At 38.6% G+C, this 19,846-nt stretch overlaps 1 protein-coding gene across 1 annotated transcript in view; it reads left to right on the top strand.

Moving 5' to 3' along the window:
• Positions 1-19,846, top strand: part of CACNA2D2 (calcium voltage-gated channel auxiliary subunit alpha2delta 2) — a 238,555-nt gene that overhangs the window by 114,704 nt on the left and 104,005 nt on the right. Inside the window, exons 5-7 of the mRNA XM_039358660.1 lie at positions 8,829-8,879; positions 11,042-11,141; positions 18,551-18,709. Of these exons, the coding sequence (XP_039214594.1) occupies positions 8,829-8,879; positions 11,042-11,141; positions 18,551-18,709 (310 nt within the window). The remainder of the gene's footprint in view (positions 1-8,828; positions 8,880-11,041; positions 11,142-18,550; positions 18,710-19,846) is intronic.

Below are 19,846 nucleotides of genomic sequence, written 5' to 3'. Positions count from 1 at the left end.
GAGATCATCAGGAGAAGCCCTGCAACAAAAATCATGAGAAGAGAGCCATCATGCAAGATGATTGCTTGAACTGAACTAGGGGCAACTCAGGTAGATTGAACTGATTTAAAGGCCGAGCTAATGCGAAGAAGGTTAATTCAGTCAGATCCGTTTTGTGAGGTTGGTTTGGTTTAACACAGCTTTCTCTGCAATAAATAATTTAGAAATGGCTTTCTTTTCCCTGAAGCATAGTACCCACACAAGAAAACATAATAAAGTTTGCTGCTTTCTGATGAAATTGGTTTTTTTTAAATCTGTTTTTATCTTCCCCGGGCACCAGAGGAAAGTTGATTCCTCATACTGAGAGTTCAGATGACCATTGCAATGGCTTCCAGTTAAAATATATGGAGCGAGTAAAGGGGGCTTTCAGGCAACCAGCTTTTCTATCACTAAACCTTTTTGACTTCAATTTACAGCCTACTCAATATTGCTCCAGGCAATGTTCTAACCATTTTAGATCTTTGGGAAATTGGAATGCTAACAGGATAGAGCTTTTTTTTCAGAAAACCAAACACAAGCTCTTTATGATCAACAGCTAAGCACAAAGAACTGGAAGCCAACTGAGTTTTCAGCTGCCAGCCAGTAACTGATTATTGCATTCTTACCTTCCATCCCAGGTTTATTTTATTCAGGCAGTAAAATGAATTAAATATGTCCCTTTTACTTATGCCTCCACTGTATAGTGGCATGCTATCGTCTTCTTCAAAACCACTGATGCTGCCATACAAGGATTACTAAATTTGGGCTGCCTTGCCTAAACCCAGCTAGCTCAGTGTTAGAGCAAGCAAACAGGTGGGCACATAGTAATTTTCCTCTGGTAAGTGCCCAGACTGATAAGCACAAAAAGGAAACCAACTGCATTAGAATGTAATGCTTATTTCCAGATTTAAAAAAAAAAAACATAGGGGAAGATTAAAATTTCATGATTTAGTTTAGTAAGACTTCAACTATAGTATCATCTGACATGTCATTGTGATTCCTTATCTGATCTCCAACCACGTATAGAAGCATTTGAAGCAATGCAGAAATCAGCTGCCTTCCTTTTGATAGTGTTTGCTCTCTCGCTTTCTTTTTGTTTCCCAGTGTTTAAACTACAAAGGTTTATAAAACTAGTGTGAAGGCTGCATTAAATTACACTTGTGGTGCCCACCCATGAGGTAATGTATGGCAGAGGCCAATATATGCTGCTTCTCTCCATTAAAAGGAGGGGAAAAAATCACACAAACAGTTAACTCTATGGCTGAGTTGGTAGGAAGCTATAATATCAAGGCACCATATCTGAGGTACAAACATCCAGATCACCACTAGATGGGAGCAAAGAGATTAAAAACAACTCTCCTTGCTACCATCTGTTACATGACATGCCAGTGCAGGGCAATAGTTAAAATGTTGGGCTAGATCCCTGGAAGTCCTGAACTAGCCTTAGTGGTAAGCCATTGAAGTTCATTTCATTCCTGGTCAATTTGTGGCTCCCTCAAATCTTAACCAATCTATAGAACTGTGTAATGAGCAAAGCTAGAACTGAAAGAAAACAAACCTGAAATTTGTTCCACAAGAGGATTTCATACTCTTCTGCAGTGCTAATTATAGCTTGTTTCTGACAGGCTCAGCAAAGTATAGCTAAAACAAACAAATCTGTCCGAAATGGTGTAGGGTTTCCTGCCTGAGCAGGGGGTTGGACTCGATGACCTCCAAGGTCCCTTCCAACTTTATTATTATTATTATTATTATGGATCATCGCACAGTCAGCCGGATGTTCAGACTGGATTTGGCATTTTGTCTACCTATCGAGTCCTTACCCAGGACCTGGGATAGGCAGATGTGGATGTTTGATGGTATTACAGGTATCATCGCAGGATGGAAGCAGTTCCTAGCAAGGCCGCCTTTTGCAATTGACTAATAGCGAATTTGTCAATGCCAATGGTGTTCAAGTGGTGCTCCAGTTGTTTTGGGATTGCACCCAAGGAGCCTATTACTATTGGTACTACCCTTGCTTGCTTTTGCCACAGTCTTTCTATTTCTATTTGTAGGTCTTTGTATTTTGTTATCTTCTCCAGTTCTTTCTCTTCTATTCTGCTGTCTCCAGGCACTGCCACATCCACTATCCAGACTTTTTTGTCTTTCTTATGGACAATTGTTAAGTCTGGGGTGTTATGATGCAGGTGCTTATCTGTTTGAATTCTGAAGTCCCAAAGCAGTTTAATTTTATCATTTTCTATGACTTTCTCTATTTTATGATCCCATTTTTATTATTATTATTATTATTTCCACAGGTAATGTGTGAAGACAGTCAATGGGCATTGCATGGATAGTTCAGGTTGTACTTTGTGTAATAACTGAGATGGGGGTAGATATTGTTCTCCACCTGGCAGACCTTCCAAGTTACATGCACTGGAACTATGCTTCAGTTTAGGAAATGTTTAAAAACTTCAGAGAGTTCAGTTCAGAGGTAGCTGCTATTTGTTATTTTACAGAGGTGTTTATATAGTCGACTTCTAAAGGCTCCGGATGGTTTACAGTGAAGTGCCCTTCACGTGGGCTTGAACTTCCAAGAAGCCTGCAAGATTACACTCTGGTCCTACAAGACAAGCAGAGAAATTGCAGTGGAGTCATCTCCTTCCATTGCATAGCATACCACATTGCATGAGAAGAAGGCAGAATGTTTCTTTGCTGCACACGAGGCATAAAGCTCAGCGTCACCCCCAAAGAAAATATAATCACTTCCAATTAGATAACATTAGTAATTGGGATTAGCAATCAAAGGCTGTCCATTTACAAGCAATTCCCAGTAATGCTGAATAATTGATAGTAATTAAGCACTAATTAATTCATGCTGGGACTGATCCTGTTTGAGCCAGCTCGTGCCATCACATCTCCCTCTAGCTTCTTTGAGGAAAGAATCAGACTTTATGTAGACGTAAGAGGAAACATTAGCTTTATTTACAGTTTAACATCACAATGAATTTTTAACAGAGCTAAGTGGCACTTTCTGCGCCACAATTTTCTTTTTGCATGTTCTTAGTCATCTATCAAAATGTAAACTAAGCATAGCTCCCAAACAGTAGATAATAGGCAGGTAGTTTTGTCAGGGTGGAGCCCTTCTTTTCCCCTAAATTACTTTCCTTGCTTGTGTCCAACACATAAAAACAGGTAGACAGAGACGCCCCTGAAGTTATTGATCCTGTCATGACTTATACTGTTCCCTTCGCAGGGGTTCTCAACCTTGGCAACTTTAAGACTTGTGGACTTTGCTGGCTGAGGAATTCTGGGAGTTGAAGTCCACAAGTCTTAAAGTTGCCAAGGTTGAGAACCCCTGCTTCATAGGGTTCTGTACTGTCAAAGTAGATTTAATTTTCTCAATTGTTAAAAGATGAGCATCCTTTGACACTCTCTGGCACAACTGGTAATGATTGACAAAACAGTGATATGAAGATATCAGACAGATTTGGGTCAGCTTTTATGATTCCATGAATCTGTTAGAAGAATTATAGTTCTTCTATGATGATATATTTCTGATATATACTTCATACAGAATAATCCAAAGTAAGGTCTTAGGAGCAAATAGTATCGTTCTTACATGCAGAGGGATTACTAGTTGGTACTTCTGGCCTATGAGATTTCTGAAAATATTTCACTGACATTTCAAAGTATGCAAACAAGGAAATCTAACTTCAGAAATAAGCATCACATTGACTGTATGATGACAGAAGCTGTGATACATTATATCAGGCACTAAGGAAGAAGGTCTGGGGGGAAAACTAGCTTGTGGGGTATATTACGCATTTTGAGATGATGGATGGATGGATAGATAGATAGATAGATAGATAGATAGATAGATAGATAGATACAGACAGATAACGGTTTCTAGGTGTGTTGTTTCTGCAGAAGCAACTATTTTTTTAATGCTTTTTGCGTATTTTTGCACTTTGATGGGGAATAACTCAGCCTGGCAGGCAAGCACTCTGCTTATTGCTTCATGAGCAACTTTCCAGAGGGTGTCTCCTGTCACATAGAAATGAGGAAGCTGTAAAAAGAGGAATGAGCTGAATGAACCAGTGTGTGTGAAAGAGCTACAAAATCCATTCTTGGGTTGTCAGTTTCTTGCAAACATCAAAAGGAAAAATGTGTCCCCTAGAGCCAATGTTCCTGATTATCACCCCACTCTACTGCATTCACACGCACTCTTTGCTTATTGCCCAGAGGAGGGGTTTAATGGGGAAGATGATACAGAACTGAGCAGAAAGTAAACTACTGGAAGGCAGGCAGACTGCACTCTGTGTGTGTGTGTGTGTGCGCGCGCGCGTGCACACACACACACATGCAAATTGGAGCAGCCCTTTCAATGAGGCTCAGTGGAGTAATGTTCTTTGGAGGGAAAGTCAGGCTACATCATTAATAGTCTGTGGATACTGGCACTAATTGATCATTATGTTTATGGATTTTATTTAGCAGGGGACCTATTAATTTTCCCAATCCCAACCATCCTTTTTACTTTCTTAATGCGAGCAGTCTTACAATAAGAGGACTGGTATTCCTAGGAATCGGTAAGAAAAAGATGCTCTGCAGGAACAAATGGACAAGTTTTGCCCTGAAGGATGTAAATAGTTAATTTCCCCATAGGTCTGTCCTGGCTGTGCAGCTTTCCAACTTGTTCATAAATGATCTGGTACTACAGTAGAGGAGCAAAAAGATCCAGTTTGCAGAAGTCACATTATCCTGAACCAGCAAAAGGATTTTAAAAAGACAGTGAAAAGAGAAATAGAGCAATATTGCATTTTTAAATATTCTGTGGGGGAAGAAAAGTCTAACTCCAAAGGGAAGCATTGTGCTTATTCAAATCATTACTATGTTTGAACAACCTGTGGCCACAATTAGCCAATTACATTTTAGCCTAGAGCATTGCATCAAACCATAATGGGCTGATTGTTCAGTATATCAAACACACCAACAAAAGTGGGTTTATAGAGTAAATCAGGGTTGTTAATATGTTGTACAAATATGAAAACAGGTAATAACTCTTGCTTAGATGATTTTAAAGGGGGTTAAACAATTTCCTGGGAGAATCAGAGTCCTCGCAGAGTTGGGGGCAAATGAGATCAAGTGATATAATGTGAATCTTATTGTGATGCAAAAATTTTGACGCCATCATGGCTTCTATCCGAGCCCTACATCAAGGGCTTCTTATCACGATGGCTGTAAGCAGTGTTCTGATTATTAATAGTGTCACTTCAATTAACAATTGATGGGAAGCCACAACAGGAAAAATATCTCATCTTGATTTCCTGTTTGTGAGTTTCTTAGAGACCATTATAACTGTATTTACACATAGCATTACTAACATGTTTTGCTGAACAAGCCATGCCAGCATGGTTCAGACTTTACATTAATGTGTAATGGATGGTATCATGTGTAATGCTAAGCCCAAAAGTACCCACCACATTATGACTTAGTATTATGAATGAAGTAGACTCATAACTAGATGCTGGAGTTCACACTTTCCAATACGCCTTTTAGAGCAAGCATACTGCTTGCAGATGTAGATGTTTCAGTACATCAGTGCTGAAGCAGTTCCTGCCATCACCCAAACCAATATTTCTCCTGATTATATGATGAGCCAATTTTTTAAAAAAATTGGACTGCATATATAATAGTTTGACCTTCTATATCATGTGTCTGAAATAAAACAGGGGTCTATCCATCCCTACTGCCCTCCCTACATTTTATCCCAATTTAACTCTGTAAATCAGTTTATGGAGAGAGAGAGAGAGAGAGGGAGGGAGGGAGGGAGGGAGGGAGGGAGAGAGAGAGAGAGAGAAGGGGAGATAGAAAAAGGTTATTGAGATTTACAGAGAAAAACATATTTAATTAGGTTTAATATGCATAGTTTTAAAACAAGGGGAATTCTTAAAAATAATCTTTATTGTTTACAAAGAGTCAAGTATTTTAAAATAGTTTGGTGCTTGAAACCACTGATATGGGAAGAAGGGATCTTAAGGTAAATTGTAACTTATACATGCGTGTGCCAACAGAATCTTTACTACTAAAAATTATGATAGAATTCAATATTTAAGCTCTAATCTGAGGTACAGCAGCAGAACACTATGACTCTGTAGTGCATTCCACATCCTTGAGGCCATCTAGCATTGCTGACTGGCTTACCCTCCAGAGCTTGTTTGATCTAGACCAGGGATGGGGAACAGTGGCCCTTTTATGACTTGTGGACTTTCAGGCATTCTGGGAGTTGAAGTCCACAAGTCATAAAGGGGCCATCGTTCCCCGATCTAGATAATGGATTAATAGTTGCATTTTTGCATTCCTGAGTGTGTCTGTGGGCATGTATGTGTATGAATATATATTCATTAAAATTGTATCTTCATGTATGACAGTTCGTAAACATGAAGTGCAACAATCCGTGATTTATGCAACTTGGTAAATTTGTATCTCGGGAACCATTTCAAGTTAGCACTGTTTTCTTCAAGGTCTTTATTATCAAATGATGATGAAGAAAAGTCCTTTCTCTTTCTTTAATCTTCCTTTGTTCTCTTCGAAAATCAGTTCTCTTGGCTGCTCTTATATCACAAAAAAGAGGATTGTGTGTCCCTTTATCATAATCATGAAGATACTGGCATGGCATTGTTCCTGGTTTGAATAATTTGCTCACCTATGATGTATGCTAATGGAGGGTGAAAGAATAAAACCAATGCCAGCGCCTGAACCAAAACCTTTAACCTACCAAGGTCTTTAAACTCAGGTTGGCCTCTGTATCAGCTTAGCTTGCTAGACATTTAGACATAATTCACGGTAAAGAGCATGAATTAACAAATGAATTAAGTGAAAGGAAAACTGTTACATTGTAAAGCTGTGAAGCTAAGAGAAAGGAGGAGGATGTAATAAATTGCTATGGAACCATGGAAATAAAAGTGTAGATTGTAAATAAATGAATGGAAATAAAAGAATAGATTTATTTTACTTTTTAGTCCTTAGTTATGAAGGAAAGGGCTAAAATATGCATCAGAAAGTTTCCTTTAGTATCTTATAGGATGTTGTGGGTAGCAGTTTCTGCAGGGTAGAAGGGGGTGGGCAGGGTGATACAAATGGCATTGCGATACAAACTCTGCCCTTTTCCAGGGGTATCGAAGGGCAAATGCTTATGGTGTACCCCTGCAGTGCTGTTTTCATTGTTATGACAAAATATTGCATATTTTGGTTAAAAGTAGGATTCCATAGGTTACTTATTAGTTGTATGCTATGCATCGGTGAATTGTAATAATGGAAGAACCAGAGATGATTTTGGAGAAAAAAATAATGCAACGTTCTGAAATAACATGATCCAGAGGGAAAGAGATTGTTTTAGATGGCATGATTGGGTGGGAGGACACAAAACAAGATAGCAGAGGAAGTGACCAATTCTAAAGATCTCAAAATGAATTTTAAAAGGTGATTAGTGAGCATCTGGTGAGATAACGGTGTACTAGCATACATGTAGAAGCTTATTTCATAGAAGAATATGGCGTTCTCAACATTTGGGGGAGAACTGGAATCTATAAAGAACAATGTGCCAAGAAGAGTATATTTTGGTGATCAATTAGCTGTTCTTATACTTTGGGCTCATCTAGAACAATAGGAAATAACATTGTTTAGGTACTTAGTGGAATACTTTTTCAGTCACTTTGGTCTAGTAGTTAAGGCAGGAGGCTAGAAACCAGAAGACTGTGAGTTCAAGTTCCATCTTAGCCATGAAAACCAGCTTTGGGCCATTCATTCCCTCTCAGTTCAATCCACCTCAGAGGGTTGTTGTTGTGAGGAAACTAAGAGGAGGATTAGGTAGGTTCATCTCCTTGAGTTATTTGTAAAGGTAATAAAGGCAGGATATTAATAAATGTAAATAAGTAAGTAAATAAATATAAATATATTTAAAGGCCATGAAGAGGTCCTGGTTTAGCAAACTTACATTTAAAGAGAGCACATGTCTGCAACTGTTGTAATTTCATTGCCAATCTCTTAAAAAGTCCATAGCATTTGGCAAGCCTTACGTGGTTGATCTTGAAAAGGTAAGCAGTTTTAGTCCTGGTTTGCACTTGGTTAGGCAACCATCAGAAAATCTCAAGACTGTAGATTAGAGTAATGTATCCGGAAACAAAATAACAATAAGAAAACACTGCCTCCCAAATAATGCAAATGCATCCATATTGTCACAAGGAGTTGAGCTCAACTCCAGGGAGATTTTCCTTTTTATTCCAAAAACTATAAAGTTAAAAAAATGAATCAAAAATAATGTAAAATTAGTATGTATTCCTTTTTAAAAATTGTTTTATACACTTTTGATTGCACAAAAATAGCTAGAAATGTGCCCAGAAGACGTACAGATGGTAATAGATCAAAGTAACAAATGGATACAAGCTTCTTTTTTCATTTCATCTTTTAAGCTGTTCAGATTTCCCAACTAAGAGACTGTCTAGTCACATTTCAGTTTTCCAAGACTGACCATAAATAATCGATGTGGCTTGTATGAACTGACACCTAATTATTATGTCCATCTCTTCAGCAGAATCAGTTCAACTCAAGATACTATGGAATCTTGAAAAGAACATTCAAATGTCTTTATTCTCTTAATGAAATTGTTGAGTTTTCTGAAATGGTTGAGTTCTCTGTAATAGCACCCCAAACTTCCCCCTTAAAGGTGCTACCTCAGCCTGCTAAAGGTAGTAAGGCAGGCCCCATATTTATCTAAGCTCACAAAGTCTATTGAATGCAAGTTCTCATTTTATTTCTATTTTTGCTTAATACAGGTACATTCAAGGGGCCTCATCTCCAAAAGACATGGTGATCATTGTGGATGTGTGAGTATTTTTCCCTACAATTTTCCACGTCATATTTTCAGACTATATCTCATTGTTTGGGTCCTAGTAAAATGCTAAAATTATTGAAATGAATTTGGAGGCTCAGTGGGCAGGAGAGGCTGTCTCCACAGCATAAGATAATCATGGAAAAGAATTATAACATACCTGGTGCTTCGGATATCAGGACAATCTGACTGCAACAGTTCTCCTCACATTAGTCACCGGGGTGGATTTGGCTGATCTGGCTGACAAAGAGGGTGAGACTTTCTTCCCTCACCGTCAATATATACCTCTCCCAAAGCTCTAAACCAGGGGTGTCAAACTGCCAGCCTGCAGGCCGGATACGTCATGCCAAAACCGCACCCACCCCATTGCTGGCACTGGGGGAAAAGTCATGATACATCACGACACATCATGTGACATTGCGAGTTTGACACCCCTGCTTTAAACTTTGTGAGCAGATAGGAGTGGGCCATTCTTTCTCAGAATTGGCGCAGCCTAAAATTTGCTTTTTTCCTTACCAATCTGCACCCTATTGGTAGTGACCAGGTGTGTTCAAAGTCCTTTGGGAGGATTGAAATGATTTAAGGTTTGATTTTCTTCTGTCAGCTTAAAGAGATTGATTGATTGATGGATTAAATATGTATAGGATAGATTAATATTTTATTTTAAATAAGGGATATTAGCAGAAGAAGAAATAAATAAGATTTATGATAAAATTAAGGAACTGGAACATATTTGGAAGGGATACCCGAATTGATAATGTTTGTACTTAAAGTTAATTTGATTATGGTAGTGTAAATTTATAAAGATTTAAAAACAGGTCTAGGTTGAATAAATTTAAGCTAGAATTGGACTATTTTAAATAAATTATGTCACTTAAGGGAAAAAGAGAGGGAATACTTGATGTATTGATTGAATTATGTATATATGTTTTGGCTTTGGATGTTTGACTACTCTAACACCACGGTGTGTCTTGAGCACTTTGTCTTAAAAATCAAAAAAACGAATACAACTTGTTTAAAAAAAAAAAGTCCTTTGGGAAGAATCTGGGCCTATCCAAGTTTTTGCCTGTCCCATTTTATACTAAACAAAAACAAGACGGGGTTATTTTAAATTTATCCTTTCTTCTTGCTTCAGTCTTTGGACTCCATAATCCCTTGTCTAAGTCCCTCCTTAATGGCTCTTTCAAGGTCAGCTCTAAATTCCTTTTGGGAATTTACTAAGCAGTGGGCTGCAGTCTTATGCAGCTGAGCTAGGATATATTGCTTCAAGATTTTGAAGGCACAGAGGTGTATGAAAGAAAGGTTAGATGCAATCAGCACATATGCTAAAACCCATTTTGCTGGAAAATCAATCCTATTTAATTTGGCATAACTTATGCCTAAGTAAACAGCAATAAGGCTGGAAAGCTTTTAAAGCCACAAGTCTATCCATATTGATTTGCTGATCCCAGGAATCTCCTTTTTTACCTTCCACCTTTTCCAACAAAAGATTAATTCTCACAGCTGTGACAGAAGTGCCTTAACAGAAGAATTTTAACATTTGATCCTATGCTTATTTATTCAGAGGTCCCAGGTACATTAAGTGGCATGTGCTGCTTAATCAACTAGTTTTTAAACTGTGGCCTGTGGGTGATTAAAAAAAAAAGCTTTGAATCTGGAGTGGATTCAAATTAAGCTTATAATAATAATAATCAGTTGCTGTTGCTAAAAATTCCTGGATATGGACTGAAGAATGTTTCTATTTGAAAGAAACAAGCAAGGACACTGGTGAAACAGAGTCTGAAACCTGAGGGGAAGAATATGTCCTCACCAATCTGAAGTGGACCATAGTGCTGGGCGGGGGTGGGGGAGGGCTGATTCCTACATATGGTGACTTGACAGTGCGATTGACAGAATGAGCATTGAAGTACATCCTAAGGTACTCCGAGTCGTGGTTAAGTTCCTACACTTTGTTGAATGCTGATGGGCGAAAGCATTTTGAAATTAGAACAGCTAAGAGCAATCTTAAGCTGTCTCAGATTCGGGCTAGGAGCAAGATAAAGGCAACCTCATGAGTCACAGTGGAGGAAATACGTTGCTGGGTCATGCTTTTGGAAGCAAGGAAAGGCTCTTAATGAAAGAGATGCATAATGAGCTCTATCTTATCTTCTGTTACAGGAGCGGTAGTGTCAGTGGCCTGACACTGAAGCTGATGAAGACCTCAGTTTATGACATGTTGGACACACTCTCAGATGATGATTACGTTAATGTTGCTTCTGTGAGTAGCCAGACTATGGTAGGAAAGTAAGGGGTAAAGAAACAGGCAGCTTTCCACCAATATGGCATCCACTAGATTGGGAAGTGCAATTATAGAAATAATAGATGCTAATAAGCATTGTGAAATCTTGTAGTAGCCTATAGCATCTTTAACACCAGTTTTGTTATGAACCAATAATTTGGCTTATATTTGCTTTTATATCTTTAATAATGCTTTTCTTCCTCAGTCCAGATTTTTTAAAAAATGGAATGCAGACCAAGAGAGTATATGCAGTAAGGAAGTAAGGAAGCGAGATGCAGAATCTAATATTTTCTTCATTGTCATATCAACCACAGCAGTAATTGATGGATTTCTCTATTATGTATAGATTCTCTTAATTATATTATAGTTATAGGCACACGCACATACCTATAAATATAAAAAACACATATATCCTTTCTTACATAAATATATATGCCCACATTTAGGAAAGAGAGCATATTGAATGGCACTAAATTGCACTGCAACCTATTGGTAAACAGTGCATTATAATTGTTGTGTAGATATTTAGCAAAGGGAATTCACATCAGCACACCTCTATTCTGAGTGATAGTGGGTCACTTGACCACTAAATAAAAGTGTAACTAACATGAGTGCTTTGTGTGCAGATCTGTTAAGATTTGTTACAGGGTAATATCAATGCACCATAACGTCTTGTTTCCCTTTTACTGTAGTGTGACCATGTGACCATTTTTGAATTAATGCCTGTGTTCACACTTGTGAGATATGCTGCCAACCATGCAGATGAGAGTGAGGGAGGTACACATAGGACAAAAAGGACAGGCCCACAGTCTATAGATTTACAAGCTAACCATAAGGAACCGTCAGGTGTATTGTAGCAATTCGTATATGCCTAAAGATAGTGAAGAAAGCTTGTAAGAAATCTTTGCTCTCTAGGGATGTTGGAAAACTCAACTTATCTGAAGTTAAATAGACTGACAATTTTCACAATCCAGATTGTTAGACAAGTTTTTTGCTTAGATTTTGCACTTCTTTGGATTTTTCAGCATAGTTCCAAACTTTTTCCTACAATCCAAAGGTCTGATTGAGAGTATTTGAATGAAAGAGTATCAAATAGTCCAATAGTAATAAATCTAAAATGATAGATGATCATTTATATTGGAATAACTACAATACAAATGCTATAAATACTTGAGAATCCATTACCACAGTAGATTATTTCTTTAATCAATTAATTTTCATTGCTATTAGATAATAGCACAATTTGGAAGAAGATGATGATTCACAATTCATACTGAAGCCAATCTGTTTGGCCTCTGCTCAGGGCTCATATAAATTCAACTGTATCAGTGGCAAGCGTGATAGTAAAGGCGACAGAATAGTAAAGGTGAAAGAACCAACCACTCAGGAGCAAGATAATATTTCTCTAGCAGCAAGAGAACTTAATGATCAAAGCTGTTTTCCTGGATTTGATGTGGTGCATTTAATGCCTGCTCTTGTACTTACCAGCCTCTAGGAGTTAAATGATAGCTTCTCTAAGAAACAAGTTCTGAAAACATCTCAAACCAAAACGCCACATCAGCCCTGCGAAAACAACCATGCTCTTTAGTTGTCTGATTTGTTACCTTGTATAAGGGGGAGGGGGAAGAGGGAGATGCCCATCAGAAGCCTTGGCTCCTGCCTCATGCAGCTCCTGCAGCCCAATTTGCCATTTCTGTCACCTTTCCTTTTCCCACACTCCTGACTGTTCTTTGCCTTTGATCGATTGCAAATGACAAAACACACCTGCAAGAAATAAATTGCATCCTCCACTGCCATTTCCTCTGTGCCAGCTTTGACAAGCCGTTCTGTTTGCACAAGGTGGTTCTTTGTGGTGGGAGTTGCGGAGGGGAAGGGGAACATAGCCAGCAGGTATGACAAGGATGAGGAAAAGGATAGCTTTGATTGAGAGGATGATGCTCATGACAGAGGCTGGGCTCTTTCCTGGACCTGGGTTGGATTAAGGTTAGTTTATAGGCAGGAATGTGTTGTGATTTATAGATCCAGAAGATCAAGAATGGAATTGGTGGCATCAGCAAAGCTGAACTCCTTTTAGAAATGTCTTCCCAAGCTGCTGCCTCCGGATCGCAGCCATTTGTTCAACAGCCTCTTTCTACCTGTCATATCCCTGTCCCTAATCTAAACTAGAGGGTCCTTTTTACCTGTTGTTCCTTGCTCTCCTAGTCCTCTGGCAAGTGTTAAGCTTCTGGAAGAGGAGAGGTGTTTTCTCATGTCTGCTATGGCTTGGAAAAAGTAAGGAACAACCTAAATCTGCTTAAATATCTCTATGAATGATATTCAGCTCTCCAGCAAGCACATGGAGCTTTATGGAAGAGGAAGAGGGTTCAGCCATTCAAACTGAAAAGCTTTCCAGTTTTTTTTTAAAAAAAATTCAGTTCAGGGAAGAATAAACCTTGCCTCTCTTCTAAGTGCCCTATAGTTGTTTGAGAGAGGGTTGTTGTTGTTTGCAGGGAGGTCTTGCTTCCCATCCTTCCTTATTTGTTTGGATAAGGGCTGACAGAACTGTAGGCTCTCCATCCCTTATTCTAGAAAGGGTTTGTTAGTAGACTTTCAGACATGATTTACTAAATTCTGATACTTCATTGCAAACAAAACTTAAGCCCCTACAGCAGAAAAATCGGCCTATGTTATCTCACAATCACAGAGTATGTGTATATGTATGCTTGGATAGTTGCTCCAGAGTTTAAATTCTAGACTCTTCCCCCCCCCCCTTCTTTCCAAGTTAATGGCCCTTTGGCTGTTATTTTCAAGTTCACAGCTGGAATATGTTGACACTAGCCTGAGAACCACTGGTCCCTCTTATACCAACTTTCTTCTGAAGATGAGAAGGAATGGTGCCACCACAGCTTCAAGAAATGCTATCAGTAGAAAGGGTGGGAAGTGACTGAGAGATGGAGAAAGCAGATGTTACTTGTGAAACAGCACAGTGAAATGAGTGGTTTGGTACTCTTTGCCCTTACAGGCTGACAAGTATTTGATCTGTCCTTAAGCTAAATTGGTCCCAGGGACTAGCACGGCTGAGGAGAGCTATCTTCAGTGATGAAAATCCCACTTTGGTTATATAATACTCATTCTAAACATTACACTGACTCTAATGTTTTATTTATTGTTCAACATTTTTCTGCCTTTGAGGGACAGATCCTATGTATATATGTACAATATCAGTATGTATACGTGTATACAGTATACAGTATGAAGCTGGCAGTGTGGTGTCCTTGGCACTGTAGGAGCAATGTTTCATGTGTCCAAACAAAAAAAAATATCTAAAATATCAGTAAAACTTTACCATTTATATCTAGTGGGCCTGGTGCATTGCTTTAAATCAAGTTTACTCCCCTTTAAATAGTTTCCATAACAACACTCTTGTTACAAAGTAAAACCTAAATAATTTAGTAGTACAATCTGTACCTTCTTGACAGCAGATGACATATTTATTTATTTATTATGCATCACCTATAAATCAAATAGGAAACTGAGAGTTGAACAGATATTTTGGACTATAATTTCAGGAATTCCTTGCCATTAGATATGTTGACTAGAAATCCTAAATGTATACTGGCAGGTGACATCAGAGTTCTTAAAATCCCCTATATAATATTTTCTGAATAGGTTGACTTTTAGGACAAGGCAGGCTTATTCAGTATGTCTCTACACTTCAGTTTCAGTTCTAATTGCAATATTTAATACATTTATTATGTTCAGAGGACAGACTATGATTTATTTTAAAATTTAAATTATTAAATGGTGCCTGGTTACAGCACGAGACTAGAGGCCAGGAGACTGAGTTATAGTTCTGCTTCAGGCACGAAAGCCATCTGGAGGACTTTGCCTCAGTCTCTCTCTCTCTCTCTCTCTCTCTCTCTCTCTCTCTCTCTCTCTCTCCCTCCCTCCCTCTCTCTCTCTCTCTCTCCCTCTCCCTCTCTTTCCAAAACTCATTTCACAGGGTTGCTGTTGTGGGGAAAATAGGAGGAAGAAAGAATAGTACTAAGTGTATTTGTCACCTTAAATAAAAAACAATAAATGTGGAATAAAAATAGATAATCTTAAACCGTGACACTTCAGCAAGAAATGAATAGACCATGGCTTGAGAAGAGCAAACTTACAACATCCCCACCTAACTGGAAGGCACTAGGTTGAAAATTGTCAGTGGTGCCATGATTTTAAAGTTAGTTCATCCAGATCCAGATTTCTGTTGAACTAGTGTCCAAGAGGCAAGCCTGAACTGTAATTAGTTGGCATGCCAATTTTTCCATCTGCCACAAGTTACTGGTTTATTACTGTCTCCCCCCCACACACACACACACACTTTTTTTTTTAACCAGCTGGCAAACTTATACCAGGACAATGTCTTTTTCCTGGCAGTGTTAGAAGGAGGTGTCATTCCTGAAATTTCCTGTCATTTCTTAATGGGTGTCCCCTGAAGGTCTTCTTAATATTGGTGTCTCTGCTGCTCAGCTGTATCCCCCCTGAAAAATTATAATTTTCCAAGACAGATTTTCAGATAGGATGAATCCCCAACTATCATAATCCTAGCCACATCAGGAACAATTAGCAAATGTACTGTTTTTACTCCAAAATCTGATCCTGAGCATAAAGGACACGGAGAAAGCTTGAGGAATTGCCTGCTAAGTACTTTTCAGTTTTGTACTATGTATTTTAGGATGTCTTCCTGAATTAAAGTTTAATTTGACTTAAATTAATCTTGTTCTTCTTCCCCTCAATAAAGTCCTGTAAATTTGCTCTTTTTATAAGTCACACCACGAAAGAAAATAAAAACTCCATCATTCTCTGTAACCCTATCATGTAATAATAATAATAATAACAACAATAACAATAATAATAATAAAGTTGGAAGGGACCTTGGAGGTCATCTAGTCCAACCCCCTGCTCAGGCAGGAGACCCTATACCATTTTGGACAAATGGCTGCCCAGTCTCTTCTTAAAAACCTCCAGTGTTGGAGCATTCACCGCTTCTGGAGGCAGGTTGTTCCACTGGTTAATTGTTCTGTCAGGAAGTTTCTCCTTAGTTGTAGGTTGCTTCTCTCCTTGCTTAGTTTCCACCCGTTGCTTCTTATCCTGCCTTCAGGCGCCTTCATGTGCCTGTTGACTGGCAAAAACATGGCTGGCCTAATTAACAAGTCTAGCCTCGTTACTTTTGCTGGATCACTGCTTTCTAAATTAATGTTCTGTATTTCCAGCAAACTAAGCCATAAGCAAAAATGAGTGGGTTTTTTTTCAGTTCACCTGCTGGCCAAACTCTATGCAAGAGAAGCCTGCTCTCTCCCAACAACAGTTTAGCATAGAGCACCCGCTTCACTGAGGCTGTGATCTTGTGATAAGGCAATAAAATTCCCCATGAAAAATATGTTTGGACAATCTCAGTTATACTATCCACAAATTCATTCAATTCTCAATCACTCTTAACAGGAACAAAGGTTTTTAATAATAATAATAGTAGTAGTAGTAGTAGTAGTAGTAGTAGTAGTAAAGTTGGAAGGGACCTTGGAGGTCATCTAGTCCAACCCCCTGCTCAGGCAGGAAACCCTATACTATTTCGGACAAATGGCTGTCCATTCTCTTCTTAAAAACTTCCAGTGTTGGAGCATTTACTGCTTCTGGAGGCAGGTTGTTCCACTGATTAATTGTTTTCACTTTCAGGAAGTTTCTCCGTAGTTCTAGGTTGCTTCTCTCCTTGATTAGTTTCCACCCATTGCTTCTTGTCCTGCCTTCAGGTGCTTTGGAAAATAGCTTAATTCCCTCTTCTTTATGGCAGCCCCTGAGATATTGGAACACTGCTATCATGTCCCCCCTTGTCCTTCTCTTCGTAAAACTAGACATACCCAATTCTCGCAACCGTTCCTTATATGTTTTAGCCTCCAGTCCCCTAATCATCTTTGTTGCTCTTCTCTGTACTCTTTCTAGAGTCTCAACATCTTTTTTACATCGTGGTTTTTTACATCTTTAATGTCAGTCTATTCCTACAGAAACCTGAGTACAAAATGTGGTCATCAGTAAGAGGGCTGTAACCCCCAGCATAGGGGGGAAACCATGTTTATTTCAGCCACTCCTTTCTGCACTTCTTTAACACAACCTTATCCAAACTGTGTCTTTCTTTGTGTGATTGGAGTTATAATCTTCCTTTCACAAGAGGGTGGGAAGACCATAAACTATCTTTCCCCAGTGGGCATATCCGCTGTGCACTTGTTATGCATTTTAATTGGCATACTTTCTCCTAGAGAACCCTGTTAATTGTAAGCTGCAGTGGTAATTGGAAATATCAGTTTGAGGTCATTGTGTTCCTTCCCTTTAAAACAGAACTACAATTCCCATTATCCCTAGGTTATAGTAAGCTGAAATCTTAATATTTATATGCCCACTCATGCAAAAAAGCAGGGATAGATCTTGGACTGCTGATTGATCTCTCTCTCAAAGATATACTCATTACGAGTTGAGACCTGTCAGACCCTCAATGCATTTAATCCATTTCATTTAATTCATTTCACTTCTTTGTGCATTCCATTTTTGGGTACTGCCATTCTTTGGAGAGGGGGGAGGTTCTGTGGGCTCTAAGATGTATTTCCTTTGCTTTATTCTATCTTCTTTGAAATCACCCTCTCTGGGTGTAAAAGATGAGGGATATGCCTGCAGCCATCTGCCTTGTCTCCATATGGATGAGACTGGACTGCAGAGGAACTGAAATCTTGAGAACTGCATTTTATCACTCCGGTTCCCATAACAACTTCACATCTATGGATTGGCTAAAATCAAACCGGATGGTTGGACATTAGGAAGGGGTTTGAAAGGACAGCTTTAATATGATATTTCATGTGGGAAGAATTTAGATCTTGTCTTGCTCTACTCTGCTATCACTAACTCTCAATAAAAGTTCCTGTTTGAAACAATGCCAGTTTCAAGAGTTTTGCTTTAGCACTAGTTGAGGCAGGTCCTTACCAGTATATTGCAATTGATCATCATTCCAAGTGTAGTGGGAAACCAAGCTGTCCCTTTACTGTGTATCTTCTCTTGTTCTTACATCCTTCATAGCTGAATCTTGAACAGCACAGCTGCAGAAATTTTATCTACTGGAAGGGTTCCAATATTTTAAACTAGGATATAATCTTATTTTAAAGGAAAGTTAATCTCTTAAAGTAGTAGTAATTTTCTTCTGATCTTCCTTGACTCCTTAATTGATTGTCTCAGCTGACCTGAGTATGTTATCGTGGCTCAGTATTACTCAAAACATTTACAGCTGTTATTCACTAAACCCAGTTGGTGGAAGCTGATCAGGTTAGCAGCTTTTGCATGGTGTCCTTAACTAGTCTAATGGATTATAATTTTCTGTCTTTCAGTTTAACCAGAAGGCACAACCTGTGTCCTGTTTTAAACATTTAGTCCAAGCTAATATCCGCAACAAGAAGGTCTTCAAAGAGGACGTAGAAGGAATGGAGGCCCAAGGAACCACTGATTATAAGGCTGGCTTTGAATATGCCTTTGAGCAATTGCAAAATGTAAGTCCAGGGTTTAAACTTGGAAGGGTGGAAGGTTAAGCATTAAAACGCCAGATTTCAAATAAGATGGAGGCAAAGAAATATGGAGCTGGAGAAGGGCCAAATTTGATATAAAATCATATGAAAAATTTTTAATGTTCTATTTGCTGAAAGCACCCAAGTGCAGGATTCTCCCAATCTAACCCCAGCAACTATCAAGGGGGGGAAACAATGAAAATCTCTGTAATTTTAGCTTGACCTTAACAAGTCTAAGCAGAAGGATTCCTGGAATTTTATGTTTGTGTTTCGGATTCTCCTAATATCATTACTGTGTTAAAAAGTAGAAGTGATTATGTTGGTTTAGTTTTCCTTGATGGGGCACTAAATAAATATATATTGGATAACAACCTGAGAAAATTGAACTCCAACTCTTACTCAGCCAAATGATCTACTGGTGGGCTTGAGTTGATGCTGTAATAAAATGAGGAAAGAAATCCTGCATGCGACTTTGGAGCAAGAGAATAGAAATGGAATAATACTGAGACCACAAGAAAAGAAAGAAATCCATTGTGTTTACCTGTAATTGCAAGGTTGTCCTTTTTCAGAACTCTGGAAAGGGCACTAAATTTTAACCTACATAGGCCTCTTATGACATTTGCTTCTTGTCACTTTTTTTTAATCTAAGTTTGCCATGATTTCTTCCTTGAACCTTGGGAATTGCATCAAGTTATAACACTCAGTGTAGCCCATTCACTCCACGGTGTCAAATGTTTGATGGCAGCCACAATTCACTTCCTTTGTTTTGTCTCCCTAGATAGATGCAACCTTCTAGTTTGCCAACTGCAGCTTTGCTCTTGAGATTTACTACAGCTTCCATTACTATGAGAACCCAGATTTGCACAACATTCCACAAACAGTGTCTCCCTTTGCTATATTTTGTTCTGTTATCTTAGCATACAGTTAACACTAGCCCAGCACAATAGTCTTTGATAAAAAATATTAAAGGACTGTGAAGGATTGTGGAACCTGTCCATTAAAGCCACAATGGTTTCCCCTTTTGGCTGCAAGTTCCAGAATGCCTGCAGCATAGGAATCTTTTCAGAACAGAAAGCCTATTGTATTTTAAATATTCTGCACTAGATAAAAATTGCCATTTGT

The sequence above is a fragment of the Crotalus tigris genome, unplaced genomic scaffold, assembly GCF_016545835.1.
Source record: "Crotalus tigris isolate CLP2741 ecotype Arizona unplaced genomic scaffold, ASM1654583v1 scf7180000019060.718356, whole genome shotgun sequence".
NCBI lineage: Eukaryota > Metazoa > Chordata > Lepidosauria > Squamata > Viperidae > Crotalus > Crotalus tigris.
This window is presented reverse-complemented; position numbering and strand designations above follow the sequence as displayed.